The 18,617-nt window shown below is 40.2% G+C and overlaps 2 protein-coding genes across 3 annotated transcripts in view; both read left to right on the top strand.

The window, feature by feature from the left end:
* The window catches only part of TUBGCP5 (tubulin gamma complex component 5), a 33,773-nt gene extending 33,196 nt beyond the window's left edge, over positions 1 to 577 (top strand). Inside the window, exon 23 of the mRNA XM_081948201.1 lies at positions 41 to 577. Within this exon, the coding sequence (XP_081804327.1) occupies positions 41 to 87 (47 nt within the window). The 3' untranslated portion in view covers positions 88 to 577. The remainder of the gene's footprint in view (positions 1 to 40) is intronic.
* Positions 578 to 5,190: 4,613 nt separating this feature from the next.
* CYFIP1 (cytoplasmic FMR1 interacting protein 1) overlaps positions 5,191 to 18,617 on the top strand; it is a 51,676-nt gene continuing 38,249 nt past the window's right edge. Inside the window, exons 1-4 of one of the 2 annotated variants that reach the window (XM_081947656.1) lie at positions 5,191 to 5,504; positions 15,947 to 16,070; positions 16,196 to 16,285; positions 18,426 to 18,503. In XM_081947656.1, coding sequence (XP_081803782.1) covers positions 15,954 to 16,070; positions 16,196 to 16,285; positions 18,426 to 18,503 — 285 coding nt within the window. In that variant the 5' untranslated portion in view covers positions 5,191 to 5,504; positions 15,947 to 15,953. The remainder of the gene's footprint in view (positions 5,505 to 15,946; positions 16,071 to 16,195; positions 16,286 to 18,425; positions 18,504 to 18,617) is intronic. The other variant, XM_081947655.1, reaches the window with a different exon arrangement.

The raw sequence follows: 18,617 nt of genomic DNA, 5'->3' as shown, positions 1-18,617 counted from the left end.
TATTTTGATCCTAAATACTTTACTCGTTTTTGATTCACAGTGGAATCTTTAGCTTTGTCACTCATGGCTGGAATGCAGCAAACTTAACATGACATCCAAGGATGAAATTATACTCAAGCAACAACTTCTTTGAAACAATGTGATCTTGGCTAAAATGTCCTGTGATTTATGTGGCAGGCATTTTGTTTTAATAAGTTCCAGTACTTCAGTCCTAGGTTTCTCATATGTACAATTGTATAGGTATTACACTTGAAACTGTACAAATGTAAATAATGTAAATAATGTAAATAATGAAACTATCATTAATTTTATATGTGAAATGTTTGTCTGACCAAACCATATTTTTATTTTCCTCTGTGAGGCACAAACATCAAAACAAATGTTGTAAAATAAACCTTAAATATTTCCATTAAGATTACTAGTGCATAAGTTATCAGTTATACTTAAATGTAATATTACTGTTGTTGGATTGAGTTTTCTTTTCCCCTCTTCAGTGTATAACTATTTCTGATGAAATTAAATTCACAACTGTAGTTGATGTAATAAATATCAGATTTCAGTAAAATTGGCATTGGAAAAGTACTTTATGATTATCAATTTTTATACTGCATACATTTAATTTTTGGCATTGTTAATAAATATTACTGAGCTTTTAAATTTTGCAATGACAGGGAGCCTTAGTTTAACAGCCATTCATTCAGTGACCATTTGAAATTACAACAATGCTGAGCAAAGAAACGTATGATACAATGCTGAAGTAGGAAACTTAAATATTCCCCAAATTTTAGCTTTTGCAGCAGCCTGCTGTCAGTTGATCACCACTTGTGACCTTAACTGCCAGCTTCTGATAAGCAAAATAAATGGAGAGCATGACTTTGAAGGGGTTATAAACAGGAATCACATGACATTGTGCCTAATGATCATAGGGGAAAACAACCACAACTATAACTGCCATTGTAAATCGACATAGGCCCATGATACTGTTGCAAGATGCAATCTGGATCAGTTACTGGGACCAGATTGTGCTAGACCAGTGATGGCGAACCTATGGCACACGTGCCACAGGTGGCACGCGGAGCCATTTGTCAGGGCATGCGAGGCGCTGCCCTGTCAGCTGGCCAGCTGAGTTCACCCTTTTTTAAAGCCATTTTTCGCCCTCCCCAGGCTTCAGAGGCTTTATAGGAGCCTGGGGAGGGCGAAAAGAGCCCCCCGCCCCCCCAGAGGCCCTCCGGAGGCTTCATGAGCTTCCCTGAAGCCTCCGGAGTGCAAAAAACGGCCCTACAGGCAAACCGGAACTTTGGGAACGCACTTCCAGTTTGCTCGGAGGGTCGTTTTGAGCGCTCCGAAGGCTTCAGGGAACCCTCTTGACGGTCCCTGACACCTTCGGAGCACTTAAAATGACCCTCCGAGAAAACTGGAAGTGACTTCTGGTTTGCTCGGAGGGTCGTTTTGAGCGCTCCGAAGGCTTCAGGGAAGCCTCTTGAAGATCCCTGAAGCCTTCGGAGCGCTTAAAATGACCCTCTGAGCAAACCGGAAGTGGCTTCCGGTTTGCTCGGAGAGTCATTTTGAGCACTCCGAAGGTTTCAGCGAAGCCTCTTGACGGTCCCTGAAGCCTTCGGAGCGCTTAAAACGACCCTCTGAGGATTTGCTCGGAGGGTCGTTTTGACTGTTTAGGAGGCTTCAGGGAAGCCTCCTGAAGGTCCCTGAAGCCTCTGGAGGGCCTCCTGGGGGGCGGGGGAGTCTGTTTTCACCCTCCCCATGATCCTATAAAGCCTCTGAAGCCTGGGGAGAGTGAAAAAAGCATGCAAAAATGGGGGGGGTCACACATTGCATTATGGGTGCGCACGCCTGCACACAACCCCCCTGCGCTCCGCCCACTTATGGCACACGAGCCAAAAAAGGTTCGCCATCACTGTGCTAGACTGCTAGAGAGAAGTTCCCTGCAACATTATCCTGGGATATGTACATTTGCCTTCATTCATGACATGATACTGAGTTTTATGACCCCACTGCTTGATGATAGAGTTTCTGCTCCCAATTACTATTGTTAATTGAGAATTATCTATATGACTGCTGTTGATGTCAGTTCACAAATGTGAATATATCCTTTTCCTTACAGTACAAATATACATTATTATGATTATGGCATAAGGATTGAAAATAAAAAAAAGTCTCAGTTGGCCCCAAATTGGTCATTCTGCAAAAAAACAACAACTCTGGATCACTTTTAATGATCTGCTGAAAGATGTAGTTGAATGGAATGTCCATAAGACCACAGTGCAATATTGCTTATACAGTAGTAACCTGAATGGAGAGTTGTTGGAAAGAAACACAAAAGTAATCTTCTAAGATACACACACACACAGATACACAAACAATAGTTGAAACAGCTTGGAACAAAATACTTCAAACTGGTTAAGCAACACTAATATTCAGTCACAACCAGGCAAGAAAAAAGAGTGCAATAATTGAAGAAACCTTGACTACTGTTAAGTATATGGATAATTCTGTTATGCTTTGGGGATGGGGTAACGTTCAGCAGCACAGCATATATTTTGCCGATGGAAAGAGGGATAAGTTCAATTAAATATCAGTATATTTTAAAAGGTAATATCCCACTATCATTTAAGAAATTAAAGCTAAAAAGAGGGTAGATATTTCATCAGGCTTCAATCTGAAACACTGCCAAATCAAACCATGAATATTTGCATGAAAGAAAAAAAAGTTTTGGAACATCCTTCACATTCCCCAGAATTGATTATTGAGAATCTGAGGAAATACCTCAAACACATGATGCATGTAAGGAGACTCAAAAATATTTGTGAACTAGAGCAGTTCTGCAAGGAAAAGAGGGAAAGGTTCTAAAAGCAAGAAAACACAAACTACATAGGAATGTTGCCATTTCTGGCAAAAGATTTTTCCAAAGTACAAACTTTTGCACTTGCCATATTGTTTATAATTTACACATCTGCACATGAACAGTAAATCTATGCAACTGGACCAGGTTACCAAAACGTTTGTATGCAAATATATGTTAATTAGTTTTGTATTGGCTGTCTCGGGAAAAATTGTAGGGGAAATACAAAAGTTGCGCAATTCTGAGCACACGCCACGAACTTTTATGGCCGTAACTTCATGACCGAAAAAAGACTCTTAAGTTTTTGTTCCTGTTTTGGTATTAGAACTGAACTAAACATGTGAGTTAGAAAGTTTTCTGGGGTCAGATTTTTCTGGGACAGATGTTTTACTTGGAGTATATCAGTTACAAAGCTGTTTGTGATTGTAAACAATTGAACAGGAATGATTTCATGAGTCTCCCCTTATAACTAACATTTTAAATGCCTGCCCAGATTATGAGTGTTAAGGTAGGACAGGAAGATATGAAAATGTTCCTATTCAAACATTTTCTGAATACTTCTTATCATTTCATGTAATTCTTTACTGAGACAATGGCATTTCAATTAAAGACTCTTTGATGGTGCAGTTTATTTTCTTGAAATTGATTCTGTATATTCTGGCAGTTGCAGTAATCACCATGGCTAACTCCTGTTACATATTTTCCTTTTTGAGCATAAGGTGTTGTATTACTACTGAGGAAAAATTATTAGAATGTACTACTGTATTGAGACCATATACTAGAAACAAAACAATATGTTTCTGCAAAGAGCAAGATCAACATAAGAACAAACCAAGAATGGACAGTATTAAAATCGTGAGGTTTACCTTTCTTTAAGAACAAAGAATACTAGTTATTTTTCAGAAAGGACTGTTAATGCCAGTGGCCTGGTATGATAGTGGTACTTATTGTAAAGTGATTTATTGGAGCCATTCTCCTTTTTAGTATAAGGTGACATCTGCCAAAGGATTAAGTCTCCCCATAATCCTAAAAAAAAGAGGAGATCAGACCATTTCAGGCTTTCTGTCTTCAATTCTCTTTTTTTTTAAAATCTCCTTTTAGAAAACAATGAACAATCTAATATGGAGCTTTAGGGGAAAAAATGCACCTCTATAGAGTAAAGTTGCTTTCCCTGTAATGTACAACTTTTTCAATAGGCTTGCTGATACAGGATTCAATCGCAAATTCTATACAGAAAAAAAGACTTAAAATTATTCATAATTTCAGATTTTTTTAAAAAAAAATTAATTTCGGGCACTGCTTGGACAAGTCCCTGCAGTTTTCTTGGCAAGGTTTTTCAGAAGTTGTTTCTTACTGCCTCCTCCTAGGGTTGAGAGAAAGTGACTGGCCCATAGTCACTACAACTCATGGTCTTCTAGTTTCTAGCCTGATGGCTTAACCACTCAATTGGCCCTCCTAGATACAAATTAATCCTAATATAAAATTTAAGGCTTATAGAGCTCATGAATGATACGGTCTATTGAATGATTCCCACCATTAAGATAAAATGTGGTTTGTTTTTGTTTAGCATGATATGCAACCTTGTCCCACCTGCAAATCGCCGTTCACAGTAAATGTAGTTGCAGTCCATCAATACAACCACAATGTATTAGTTTTGGCAAAGATCATTCTGTAGCCTGGACACACCTCACAAAGAGATTCCTTCTGGATTCCCAATCTACAGGTAGTCTTACAACCACAATTGATCCAAAACTTTCTGTTGATAAAAAGTTTTTAAGTGAGTTTTGGCCCATTTTACAACCTCTTGCCACAGTTAAGTGAATCATTTAAGTTAGTAATATGGTTAAGTGAATCTGACTTCCCCATTGTCTTTGCTTGTTAGGTCGCAAAAAGAGATCACATGACCCCCAGGACACTGCAATCATGATGAATACATGCTAGTTGCCAAGCATCCAAATTTTGTTCATGTGACCAGAGGGATGCTGCAATGTAATGTGAAAAACGGTCATAAGTCACTTCTTTCCTGTGTCATTGTAACTTCGAACAGTCACTAAACGAATGGCTGTTAAGTCAAAGACTACCTCATGTTATAGTCAAATTTTGCAACTTCAGTTTATGGTTAAACAGGAGACCCTAACTTGGTCTACTTGGCTTGTTTTCTCTGAATAAAGACTCGGGGATGGCAATTCACCTCATGAGATCACAGGTGACAGTATTTGCACGTATGTATAAAGTAACTCCCCCCCCCCCCCCTTTGTGAGAAGAAGCCTTGCGAGCTCTGCTCTCTTCTACTAGAAACCGGCGTGAAGATCAGAAAGGGATTCCCTCACTCGAAGGAGGAGCCGCGGATAGTTCCCTGGGCGGACTGACTGCTTCCGAAAGAGATGGCCGAAGGTTTCGGTCGGGACGGGGGAGGAGCCGGAGTGGGAGGAAGGGTGTTTCCTTGCACTATTTCCCGGTTTGACTCAGGCAGGAAACTTCCGAGCGTCCGGCGGCCCTGGAAGGGAGCGCGGGGATAATCCCGAGGGGCAAGACCTGAAGGCAAAGCCGGAGACAAAGCCTAAAGGGGAGTGAGGCCGCCCCTCGGAACGGCTTGCATCTCTGGGCGTGAGGACAAACCCACAGGGCCTCCTCGGCACGAAGCTGGGTGAGAAAAAACTTCCATCGATTTTTCCTTCCGCTTTCCGTCCGAGAAGAACCCCGAGACCCCGTGCCAGGCGGCTCTTCTTTTCATTTATGTGGCGCGGGGAGTCTCGCGTGCAGGTGGCCGCGCACACTTGAAATGCATTTATTTCCACGGCGCGGCCTAACCGGGGAGGCCCACGGCTCGTGGATTTGGGGCGGGTCTCCCTCACATACCAAATTCCGTGGAAGTTCAAGCTTCCGGGACATAAAATGCCAATTTCTTCCGCGGCGCCTAATAAGCTTGTGCTAGGAGCTGCGCGGAGGAATTCCTGAGAGGCTGCTGCATTGAACAAGTCCAGTCTCGGTGCGGCCTTGGAAGCATCGTTGTTTTAAGTGGGATAAGCCCCGGTGTCGGAAACAGCCTTGGGGGAGATAAGAAGGGAGGGAGAAAGAAAGTTGCACACTAGGAATTGTGGTGGAAAGGGAACAACTAAAGAGGGTTTCTTCTTAACTCTACATCTTATTGAAGTTGTGATCCATTTGAAACAATTCAGACGTGGGTGCCTTTTCTTCAAGTTTGCTGTAAATTGCAGTGCAATCGCGTTTTTCCCGAAATTTGAAAGAAATCTCAGGCAATCTCACTTAAGATTTATGAATAAATTCAGAATTCTTAACCAACCCATCCACATCCCCAGATTTTATTAATTAAGTTTGACGGCCGAGTGTCTTTTTATTGAGAATAAAGGTTCGTTAAAAGCTGGGAATGAACTTTCCTATTATAATAATGGCATCATGCACATAATTTATACTTGTTAGAATTCATTGAAGGAGTGGGAAACAGTCTGCTAATGTTTACAGTGTGGGAGGAAGTAGATCAGAGCTGTAATCCAGTGGGTATTTACTTTGAAAGTTGCAAATATATTTCAGGATTATGTTTGCAAATCATGTCTGTATTAGTTAATTGCTTGATCAATTTTCTGTATTTCTATAATATATTGAACCTCAAGCTAACATCATGTTTCAATTTGCACTAAAGGATATCATAGTTGGTGTTTTGGTTGACTGGCCTCTAGAGTCATATGTAGTAGATTGGAAACACAACATGTGATGAAATGTAGATTATATACCTTCAACATTTGCTGGCTTTCCTCCTTTTATTTCTTACTTTAACTGACAATTTTGGAAACTTCAAAAGGCTGCATATTACTTTGTGTTCAGTAAGTTGACTTTATAAAGCAACTGCTTTTATCATGGATTTTAAATTTCAATTACAATATGTATATGTATTTTAGTTAGCAATGCACTGTTAAAATTGATAAATATTAAGAAGCTACTATAAATTCTCATGTACTTGTAATGATAACAGATTTGTGGTAAATATGGTGAAGGAAATAGTTACTTTCAGCCCTTAAACTAATATAGAAACTAATTTTTAGAGTAGCTTTAACCACAGTGTTCATGCAATTGATGTGCATTGTTAGTTGCTACATAGATTTTCTTTCACAGCTTGTTTCAGTCCGTTCCTATCAGATTCTCATAGGAAAACTAGTTGAAAGAAGCAGTTGATTAAACCGCTTATGGTCTTCATTTTGCAGTAAATGTTTTTATTTACTGTGAATATTCATTTGCAATAAGTGTTTTATTTTCCTCAGTTTTTGTTTCTAAGTATTTATATGTCATTTCCCTCTAGATGCTCAAGGCATTGTACATAATGCACTTCTCCATCCCTCCACTCCCAATAGCTTTGAAATGTTTGTTGGGTTGAGAGAAAAGGACTCCTTCAAAGTCACTCATCCATTTAATATTGATTTATTTTATTTTGGCAGAAGAAAGTTTTACCTGATTAAAGAAAAAAAGTAAAGCATACTTATTCAGAAGAACGGTTTACCTGATTATGGAAGATTAGGCAGAAAAAAGTTGTCTGTATATTTACAAATGATCAAAAACCTTCCCCCAGAACATAGCATGGCAGATAGCTCTGTGGAAGAAAGATGCAAAATGCATAGTTGGAGCAGTCTTTGAGGTTGCTTTTCCTCTTCTCCTATGGCAATTGCTGTTAGCAGGGAAGAATCAGCCGGTTGGATTGAGCTCTAAAATGATCATCTGCTTTCCCTCCTTGAAAATTCTCCCAACTATAGACGCCTTTTCTGATGGATGGAAAGGGTTTTCTTTCATGCTTTGTTATTCAAGTGCTTGAATAACAGCTTTGGTTCTGGTATAATTATATTTAACAGTTGTCTTAAAGTGTGATAAAGTATAAATAATATGTAAGAAGCAGTCATGTTTAATCAGGTTAACTAAAAAAAAGTCCAGCATGTATCTTGATTCTTCCCAATGCTTCATCCTGGCCTGCTAAAATACTCTAACTAAAATACTGAATATCTTATTTTGAACAGTGTGAAATTTTGTACATTTTGTTTTGAACTGCTTGAAATGTGGGATTATTTAAAAGAGTGTTAATTTAAAGCCTAGTCATCAAATGGAGAGGCTATAACTCAATTTACATTGTGCTTCAGATGCTGCAGAGACATGGTATAGGTCAGCGATGGCGAACCTTTTTTGGCTTGTGTGCCATAAGTGGGGGGAGTGCAGGGGGGTCATTTGCAGGCATGCCACACCCATAATGCAATGCGCGACCCACCCAGTGCACATGCACGCACTACAGGCACGAACCCCCCCCCCTTGTTTGCATGCTTTTTTCGCCCTCCCCAGGCTCCAGAGGCTTTATAGGAGCATGGAGAGGGCAAAAATAGCCTCCCCTGCCCCTCCCCCCCCGGAAGCCCTCTGGAGGCTTCAGGGACCTTCAGGAGGCTTCCCCGAAGCCTCCGAAGCAATCAAAATGACCCTCCGAGCAAACCGGAAGTCACTTCCGGTTTGCTCGGAGGGTCGTTTTGAGCACTCCGAAGGCTTCAGGGACCTGAAGCCTCGGGAGCAGTCAAAACGATCCTCCGAGCAAACCGGAAGTCACTTCCAACTTGCTCGGAGGGTCGTCTTGAGCGCTCTGAAGGCTTCAGCGACCTTCAGGAGGCTTCCCTGAAGCCTCGGGAGCAGTCAAAACGACCCTCCAAGCAAACAGGAAGTCACTTCTGGTTTGCTTGGAGGGTTGTTTTAAGCGCTCCGAAGGCTTCAGGGACCTTCAGGAGGCTTCCCTGAAGCCTCGGGAGCAGTCAAAACGACCCTCCAAGCAAACAGGAAGTCACTTCTGGTTTGCTTGGAGGGTTGTTTTAAGCGCTCCGAAGGCTTCAGGGACCTTCAGGAGGCTTCCCTGAAGCCTCGGGAGCAGTCAAAACGACCCTCCAAGCAAACAGGAAGTCACTTCTGGTTTGCTTGGAGGGTTGTTTTAAGCGCTCCGAAGGCTTCAGGGACCTTCAAGAGGCTTCCCTGAAGCCTCCGGAGCAGTCAAAATGACCCTCCGAGCAAACAAGAAGTCCGTTCCCGAACTTCCAGTTTGCCCGTAGGGCTGGTTTTTTGCGCTCCGGACGCTTCAGGGAAGCTCATGAAGTCTCCGCAGGGCCTCCTATATGCTACATAACAGAATAGATGGAATAATATTAGAAGTTTAATTTTGTTCTTTAAATTATATTTTGAAGGTATCTCTTTAATAAATGTCTTTATAAACAATATTGTACTAGCACAGTTGAGATGTGGTTTACATATAAACAGTGACGTGCAATCAGGGGAGGCAGGGGAGGCACAGCCTCACCACTGTCATCATGAAAAGAAAAAAAATGTAAAAGGAAAAAGGCGAGAGCTGAGGTCAGGCTGAGCTAGTTGCTGCCTCACTGTAGATGACTCTGCTTGACTGTTTAAAAAAGCCTCTAAAAAGCGCCCTCTACTATGAGGCAGTAGAACTGCATGCCTCATCTAGTCTGACTTTAGACGTTTTATGATCACTCCAGCAGAGTTAAGCAAGGATTAAAAGTCTAAAAATTCCTGATGTAGGTGAGGCACACAGTTCTCCTGCCTCATAGTAGAGGTCGCTCGTTTGGGGGGGGCTTCTTCAGAGGACCCGAGGCAAGAGCAGAGTTGAAATCCTCTCTGAAACAGCTGGGAAAGGTACGTGTGGGTTGGAGGGAGGGGGAGGAATTAAAACTTCATCCTCCTGGTGCGGAGCTTTGGGCAAAGGCTGGAGGGAAGGGTTAGGGTTTGATTGCAGGCAGAGCCACGTTGCCTTTTCAAACCTGTAATCAGTGAAGCTGGGCTGGATCCTTCCGGGGCTGGGGGAAAATGTGTGTAGTCCAATCCAGTGTGTGTGTGTGTGTTTGAGAGATGGGGGAGGGAGGGATAGAGGGAGGAAGGAGAAGGGAGAAGAAAAAGAAAAGAAGGAAAATTCTTTCACAAAGGAGAAAAACAAATGCTGTTGCTTTAAATCGGAACTGAGCATGCCTGGCTGTGGAATTCTGGGAGTTGAAGTCTACAAGTCAAAAAAAATTGAAACCCACCACTGGGTCAGTGCCTCACCAGCCATAAACCCCACCGCAAGTCACTGCATATAAGAATACAGTGGGGGGTACTAGTGAACAGTAGATAGGTAACTTATTTTTTTAGTGCTCCTCTGTTGCACAGGGAAGCATTTTAGTCATTGCCTTACTTTTGCTCCCCCCCCCCCTTTGTATTCACTTGTATCCAACCAAGGAGGAATGGGCACAATTATATAAAGTGGTTATATTTCTACATTTTTAAAGTCTCACATTATTTTTCCTCCTAATTCTTCTGCAACTGAAGGGTAGCGGCTGCCACAAAAAGGAAGGGGTCAACTTATTTTCAAAAGTAACAGAGGGAAGGAGAAGAAGTAATGGATGGAAACTAATCAACTTGGAATTAAGGACAAAACTTCTAACAGTGAGGACAATTAACCAGTGGAACAGCTTGCTGTTAGAAGTTGTGGATGCTTCATCATTGGAGGTTTTTAGAGGACATTGGACAGTCACTTGTCTGACATGGTATAAGGCAGTGATGGCGAACCTATGGCACACGGGCCACAGGTGGCATGTGGAGCCATTTGTCAGGGCACACGAGGCGCTGCCCTGTCAGCTGGCCAGCGCACATGCACGCTGGCCAGCTGAGTTCATTCTTTTTTAAAGCCATTTTTCACCCTCCCCATGCTCTAGAGGCTTTATAGGAGCTGGGGAGGGCGAAAAGAGCCTCCCCCACCCCCACCGGAGGCCCTCCGGAGGCTTCATGAGCTTCCCTGAAGCCTCCGGAGCACAAAAAACCAGCCCTACGGGCAAACCGGGAGTTCAGGAACGGACTTCCGGTTTGCTCGGAAGTTCGTTTTGACTGCTCCGGAGACTTCAGAGAAGCGTCCTAAGGTCCCTGAAGCCTTTGGAGCGCTCAAAACGACCCTCCAAGCAAACGGGAAGTGACTTCCAGTTTGCTCGGAAGGTCGTATTGACTGCTCTCGAGGCTTCAGAGACGCCTCCTGAAGGTCCCTGAAGCCTTCGGAGTGCTCAAAACGACCCTCCCAGCAAACTGTAAGTGACTTCCGGTTTGCTTGGAGGGTCATTTTGACTGCTTTGGAGGCTTCAGGGAAGCTTCCTGAAGGTCCCTGAAGCCTCCGGAGGGCTTCCGGGGGGGCAGGGGAAGCTGTTTTCGCCCTCCCCAGGCTCCTATAAAGCCTGGGGAGGGCGAAAAAAGCATGCAAAAAATGGGGGGGTGTCACGCCTGTAGTGTGCGCATGCACACGGGGGGTGTCGCGCATTGTATTATGGGTGCGGCACGCCCGCACACGACCCCCCTGCGCTCCCCCCACTTATGGCACACAAGCCAAAAAAGGTTCGCCATCACTGATATAGGGTTTCCTGCTAGGGGGTTGGATTAGAAGACCTCCAAGGTCCCTTCCAGCTCTATTCTGATTGATTGATCATAACTCTCCAGCAGACAGCTCCTTAACTGGTTTTAGATGACATGTCCTCATAATGCAGCTTTCATCTCATTCCTAGCTCACATTTTTCTTTAGCTGTTTCAAATTACAATTTGTGTTGTTCCTATTCTCCCAACTAGTCTTGCTACATGAACAATAAATGTTTTCTGATGATGTCTGGCTGGGAGCCACCAAACTCCTACTGGACACTTTTAGTTGTTGCTGGAACACTCCCTTTCCTCTGTTCCTGGTTACCTTCCATGGATATTTTGATTTAGGCTGCAGGAGAAGTTAGGTTCCTAACTTCCACAAATGGAAATGCCCGCTGAGGCATTTCACAATGCTCTATGCATTGTTTCTTGTATACCTAGGCCTAGCATTCTTTTGGAAGAGCGTTAGACCTGTTTTTAAATACATGTTTTCTTCTTTTGAAGAAACAGGAGACCTGTATTTGTGTGTGTTTGTGTGTGTAGATTTTTACACTCAGACAACGTTAGCAGAGTTTAACAAAAGCTAAGTGGATAATGTATTTTAGGTTCCAGAGAGGTAATTGGTTTAAACTGGGAAAGAGCCAAATTCTTCCAGAAATGTTTTGCTGGTTCTATTTCAAATGACTACATTACAGGTTTTCAGTTCTTCCTGTTAATATGGGTGTCATATGGCCTAGTTACTACTATTGAGGTGGGAGTTGTGGTGATGCTTTGTATATTCCATAGCACAGGGGTCCCAACCCCCGGTCCATGGACTGGCACCAGTCCACTGCTTGCCAGAGCCCGGTCCAGGCAAACAAGCACAGATCCATCCTCAGGATGCAGGTAGCACTATGCAATCACGCCCTCTGGAACCTCTCTTGTCTCTCCATGGAACCTGCCCCTGGTGCCCAAAAGGTTGGGGGCCTACTGCCATAGCATACTTGTCAGTGCTGGGGGTCATTTGTTGTCAGCTTTGCATTTTATTGCTGCCTTTAGAGATTTGGTGTCAGGCTTCTTACAGGCTGATCTAGAAATAAATAAATAAACCCCAGGCTTATGATAAATAGGTTTATTATAGATAAGTGAAAGAACCCATTATAGAATAATTTCAGCAACTGACATGTATCTGATGCAAGTTTTAGTTATAATAAAATCAGGGTACAAATTTTTGTATCAATGTGATGACTGTTGACCTGTCACTTGAATTGCTTTTGAATATGGGCCTCCTGGTGGACCAATAATTCTTTCTTCAAAATAGCTTGGCTGACAGGTGAGGCAGAGGACAGTCTTGATCTGCCTTAAGAAGAAACTCTGCCTCCCCAACTGTTGCACATCTATGAGCAAGCTTTGAATTGATGTAGGTGTCATCTTTAAGAGGACAGTTTTTGTTACCTGATTCCAATGTAATTTATAATAATAAAAAGGCTATTCATTTAAAACAATTTTTGAAATAAAGCATTTGTGCTTTTTTTTGTCAGATACTGGTTGTTCTTGCTTCCTTATACCAAAAATAGGGAACTTACAGCAAATGCTGATCTTTTAAAGAAAACTCTCAAATGTTCCTTTTTATTTAAAATACGTGTGGCTAAAGATAGACAATTGATAGCAGTTTTGCAGAACAACGTGGACATGAAATAGTTGCAATTTTATTATTCATACTAAGAAACTACTTGTGTGACATATAAGTTTGCTCACCACTTTGGTTCTCTTGATAGCAGTAAACTTAAGCTAGCATCTGCTTGTTACACATACTGGATTTTGGATTTTTATTTTATAAAACATTCAATTCAAAAGTATGAAATTATTTTGAATTTGATGTGCACTCTTTGCAGCATTTTGGAGGCATTTTGCCTCCACATCCCGCATGCCTACTCACAACAGCTCCGAAACAAAATGTCAAATCATCCAAAATGTGCACTACCTCCAGTTTTACATTTAAAACACTGCTTTATAATATTTTTCATTTTAAATGTTTCAGATTGAAGAGTTTTGCATATCCTTAGATTCAATATTGGAGAACCCAGAAAACAAGTGCTCAATTTGTAGGGAACTACTTATGTTGGCTTATGTCAATTAGTGCCTTTGCTTTTTGTTTATTAATTTGTTGTTTTCTTTAACAAAACTTGTACAGTAATTTGCTTGAAAAACCTTTTGGCTAGGGTTTGTACTCAATCCTAAGAAGGGAGTGGGGTATTAAACAAAATCAGGAGAAGAAATAGTATGTTAAAGTAGCTCTATTTTATAGATTGGGACCATTGTGCCAAGGTTTTAGTAAGTAAATCTATAGTAAAATCATATTAAATGATCGACTTTAATCACAGTTGAGTCAAGGTTTAGATTGAATCCAAATTAGCTTTACATGTATTGAGGTTAACATGTTCTCTGAATGTTGCTTATATTAATTTTCATAGATATTATATATCATAGTTTCTCTTACATCTTGAAGAATAGCAGAGGTTTGAACTGTGTTAGAACTTGAAAGGTATCATTTATTCTGAAGGTACTTATAAATATTCATATTCACTTTGGTTTCTCAGTTCTCAAGGGAATATATTAATTGTGGTTTGCATTTTCCCATTTTTCAACTACAGGAAATACAGGTAGATCTTGTTTAGCAATAGCCTCATTTAGCAACTGGTTGGCAGTTACAACAGTGATGAAAAAATAACATACTGCACAGGCAATCCTCACATTCATGACCTTCACAGGTCTGTAAAGGAAAGAAAAGCTGAAGTAAGATTATAAGCAGGGTTGCAATTTTACTTAGTTGCTTCATTTAATAACCAGGCTGCTGGTCCCAGTTGTGATCTCCAATCACAATTTTTTAAATATAATTTTACCTGTATAAAAAGTTTAAGGACAATTGTATTTTGAATACATTTGCAATGTTTATTTCTGAAGGCCACAAGGAATATCAAAGCAACTAAAAGCATCAGGTTGTTTTCCCAATTAAATAGAATCTTATTGGTCCTCCCCGAGGTGATTCTTTTCTTCGTGCTGATGAACAGCTGATTTCACCACCAAAGCTGGTTATTTGGTGGATCTGCTTCCAATTTTTTGAAGAAGCAACTAGGAAAAAAACTGCTTTTTTTTCTTCTTAAGCATGCCACATACCATATAAAAGCTTCCTAGGCTGGAAACTAAACTATCTTTGTTGGAAATGAAGTGGAGTCTTTTAAAGAACCCTGTGTTCCCAAATCTCACTTTCTGAGATTGAGCCGTGGTGGTGCAATGGTGAGAGTGCAGTACTGCAGGCTACTTCTGCACTACTTATAGATCTTTTCTGGCAGATCTATATTTTTCAAACCAAATCAGTGGTCGGTTGTAGGTGGTACGCCCTGTACGGGTGTACCGGAGCCTGCCGGAGCACCAAATACCATTCCGATTAGATGCTCCAGAGGGCCCACTCACCCACCCGAGCTCCTTACCAGTTTTTTAAGTCTTCGGCGCTTCTGCCCATGCGCATGGCGGTTAGAACGGGATCCGGAACCCACCACTGAAACAAATACTTTCTTCTTCATATCTGACAGCAACAAATCAGGTTCTAATTCACCTAGGCTCATCAAATATTGTCTTGTCAAGATGAATTATTTAGCAGTGGATATGGCAGAGATATTTACAACACAGACTTATGAACTTAGAAATGGGATGCAATTGAAAGTTCCCAATTAAAAATCTAAGGAAGGGTATCATTAAGAACCAAACAAGGGTGTTTCACCAGATAAAACTGTTTAAAATAATTTGTGATAAATAAGAAATTGTGTAGTTTATAAGTAAATTGCAAAAACAGACTGTTAACAGAGTGCTTTGAACTTAAATTTGTCTGTTTAATCTGTTAACTTTTTTCTTTCATATATGTAATATATGGCAGGTCAATTGGGTTGCAAATTTTGGAGCTGTTTTGCAAGGGGAGAAGCTATTGTTGCAATAGATTTGTCAGTATTCAACTAGAGGATAATATATGTTTTTGTCCTAGTTCATGTTTTTAAATATTTTGTCTAGTTTTGTTTTGTCTCTGTTAAATTCTTTATTTTGTAGTTTGTATTTTAATCTTTTGAATAAAATAAAAAATTGAGCAAAAAAATAGAACCTTATTGATTTGTTAGGTGACTATTGCATTTTTCTACATTATAGAAGTAGTCCAAGGATTAGATTGTTTATTTGCCTGCTAGTTGAGAAAATGATATAATCATTCTACTGCCTAAATTTGTACTTATCCTATGCAGTTGTAGTTTACAAATTGCATTAATATACAGTATGATGTGGTTTGGTTGCTTTTTTCTGACTGAATTTGTAATAGCTTAACCACAGTATATTTATGTGAGACATTGTACATTTACTTATTACAGCTTTAGAAATTTGATTAAGTCACCTTAAGTTGGACAGTACACATTATGATTTTTCTTTCTCAGTGTGATAGTCATGCGATGACTGTTGACTGTCATCTTTAATTAGTGAATACTTATATTAAATACTTCCTACAGTTGATGAAACTATTTTCAAAAAGTGAATGGGGGTAAATGCAGGTTGAGTTTTCTCTTTTAAAAGGGAGTCTATTTTTTAGATTGTCAGTTTCCATATTCATCACAATCTGTTATGATTTTTAAAATATCTGCCTTCTTTTTATAGAATCAGAATGACTGCCCAAGTTACTCTCGAGGATGCTTTGTCCAATGTAGATCTCCTGGAAGAATTGCCACTGCCTGATCAACAACCATGCATTGAGCCCCCTCCATCATCATTGCTTTATCAGGTATGATTTTTGTTAAAATAAATATTCGCTGGAAAATGTAATACCTAGAAGTATTCTAGATTAACACAGCTGAATCATTTTTTCATGGTTATTGATTATTTTGGATTATTTTTCATCCCACACAGCCAAATTTCAACACCAATTTCGAAGACAGGAATGCGTTTGTCACAGGCATTGCAAGATATATTGAACAAGCAACTGTTCATTCTAATATGGTAAATATATTTTTCTATAATGTCTTTACAACAGCAACAGTAGGCATAATGAATTTCCTTCAGGTAGAACTTGATTATATGGTGTTTTCCTGAAAATAAGGCAGGGTCTTATTTTCTTTTGACTCCCGAAATAAGCGTGTGGCCTTATTTTTGGGGAGGTCTTATTATTTTTGAGGTGCAGGGGGCTGCGAGCGGGGTCACTTCCAGAATGCTGCTGTGTTGCAATATTTTCAGGCAGTTTTTTATTTTCGGGGGGGGGGGGTTATTTCAAAAGCCAATTGGGCTTATTGTCTAGGGAGGTCTTATTTTCGACAAATAGGGTACTAGAAAGAAATAAAGAATTAAATTTGTTCATTTGCTTCATCTAGAAATATTTCATGTATTTAGGAATTATTTGTAACTAGTTGAGAATAATATTTATTTTATAAATATCTCATTCTTAGCAATGATACACAATTATCATCTGTTCTAGGAATGTTTATGTGTGTTCATGTGATCTGTAATAATTTTTTAGCATTGTGGGAAACAGCCCCAGAGTTCTTTGGGTTAAAGTGCAAGTTTAAATGTTTTGGTCATTGAGATAGCAATGTAATACCAGGTTATTGTTATTAATCCTAAAGCTATCATTGGTTTTACTCAGGCCATAGCTGTAGAAAAGTGGAAGCAAATCTAAAGCTTCTGCTAATCAATTACTTCTCCAGGCAGCCTCTTAAAATTTAGAGATGTTAGAATAGAAGAAAAAGATGGTTGATGGAAAATAACCAGAAACAGTTTAAAATGCTGCCAGGTGAAAATGGAGAAGAAAAGACAAAGGCAAAGAATAACTAAATCAAAATCCAATAAATCAATTCAAGTCCAGGACAGTGTGCAGAATTACAGGAACACATTAGGCAAAGGTGTTTCCTCATTCGGCAAACTTACACCTAAACTGCATATAGTTCAGTCAGAAGGAAGGCCCACTTGACAGCAAGAGTGACTGAGTCGATCATTAATCTCTGAGAGCTTTTTTGTGTAATCACTCACTTCTGTACTTCATCTTTGTATACAGTAACAGTATAACGCAGTTGGAAGGGACCTTGGAAGTCTTCTAATCCAATACCCTGCTGAATCAGGGAATCCTATACTATTCCGGACTATTCTGTCCATTGATGTCCAGTCTCTTGGAGACAGGACATACCTAGCAATACTGTTCTTGCAGGCTTGAATGTTACTCTGAGAAAATTGGATTAGAGCAGGGGTGTCAAACTGCATCATACGCAGGCCACGCCCACCCCAGCTCTGCGAAGGGAAAAAAGTTACGATATGTTACGTGATGGCAATGTGACACCACAAGTTTGACACCCGTGGATTAGAGTCTCTGTCTTATAAGATCAATTCTTATCACTGAAACAGTGTAGAAGTTTCAGGAATGTACTGTATAATAAGCTAATGCATTCTTGTTGCCATGGATCAGGATTTAGTAACTTCATTAGCTTCTAAATTTTCCTCACACTCCTAAGGTTGAGTTACTTATGAGAACTGTGAAAGGGCGGTATAGGTACGATTCTTGCTTAAGGTATAAAATAGCCCTTAATTAAAATCTGGAAAAAAAAAGTTCTGTCCAAAGTGGCAGATGTGGTTGTGATAGGAACACATGCAATGATACAGGTTTTGTGCAGAAGCCCTAGGTTCTCCCCTTAGCACCTCCAATTTAAAAGAATGCCAGGTAGCAAGTGATATGAAAGACTTTTGCCTGAGATTTTGGGAATCTTTTGGTTAGAATAGGGATACAGATGATCAAGTAATCTGATCTTCTGGAAAGTAGCTTCTTATGTAGGATCTAGACAAGTCTGTGAGTTTGCTTTAAAGTAATAATTTTGCCTTAGGCACATACTAGTTCAGCATCCTAATAAACCTCCCCTTTTCATTTTTTGACAGGATGCTCAATATTGTTTGCAACAGTAATAATTATCTTAATAGATCTGGTTTTAAATGAGATGGAAGAATTGGGGCTTCTAACTTAATTAAGAAGTACATTTCTTTGTTGATGTGCTTAAGATTTAGAGAAATTATGCAAAATATGTTCATTTTTTTCATCTCTGTTAGCCTGATCATTTCTGTATATTTTATACCTTACATATTAGCTTTGGTTTTATTACAGAATGTAATGTTGGAAGAAGGTCAAGAATATGCTGTTATGCTATACACGTGGAGAAGCTGTTCAAGAGCTATCCCGCAGGTAGAATAATTTCGGATTATTACTGTAATGCCCCATAGAGACTTATAGATAAATAATATCTTACAGTTGCATAAGAATAAGAGATCTTCTATAAATGGGTCAGTCTCTGAGCTT

Source organism: Natrix helvetica (assembly GCF_964273705.1).
Source record: "Natrix helvetica genome assembly, chromosome: 3".
In the NCBI taxonomy this organism is placed as follows: Eukaryota; Metazoa; Chordata; class Lepidosauria; order Squamata; family Natricidae; genus Natrix; species Natrix helvetica.
Note: the sequence above shows the minus strand (reverse complement) of the source record. Positions and strands in the feature narration are given on the sequence as shown.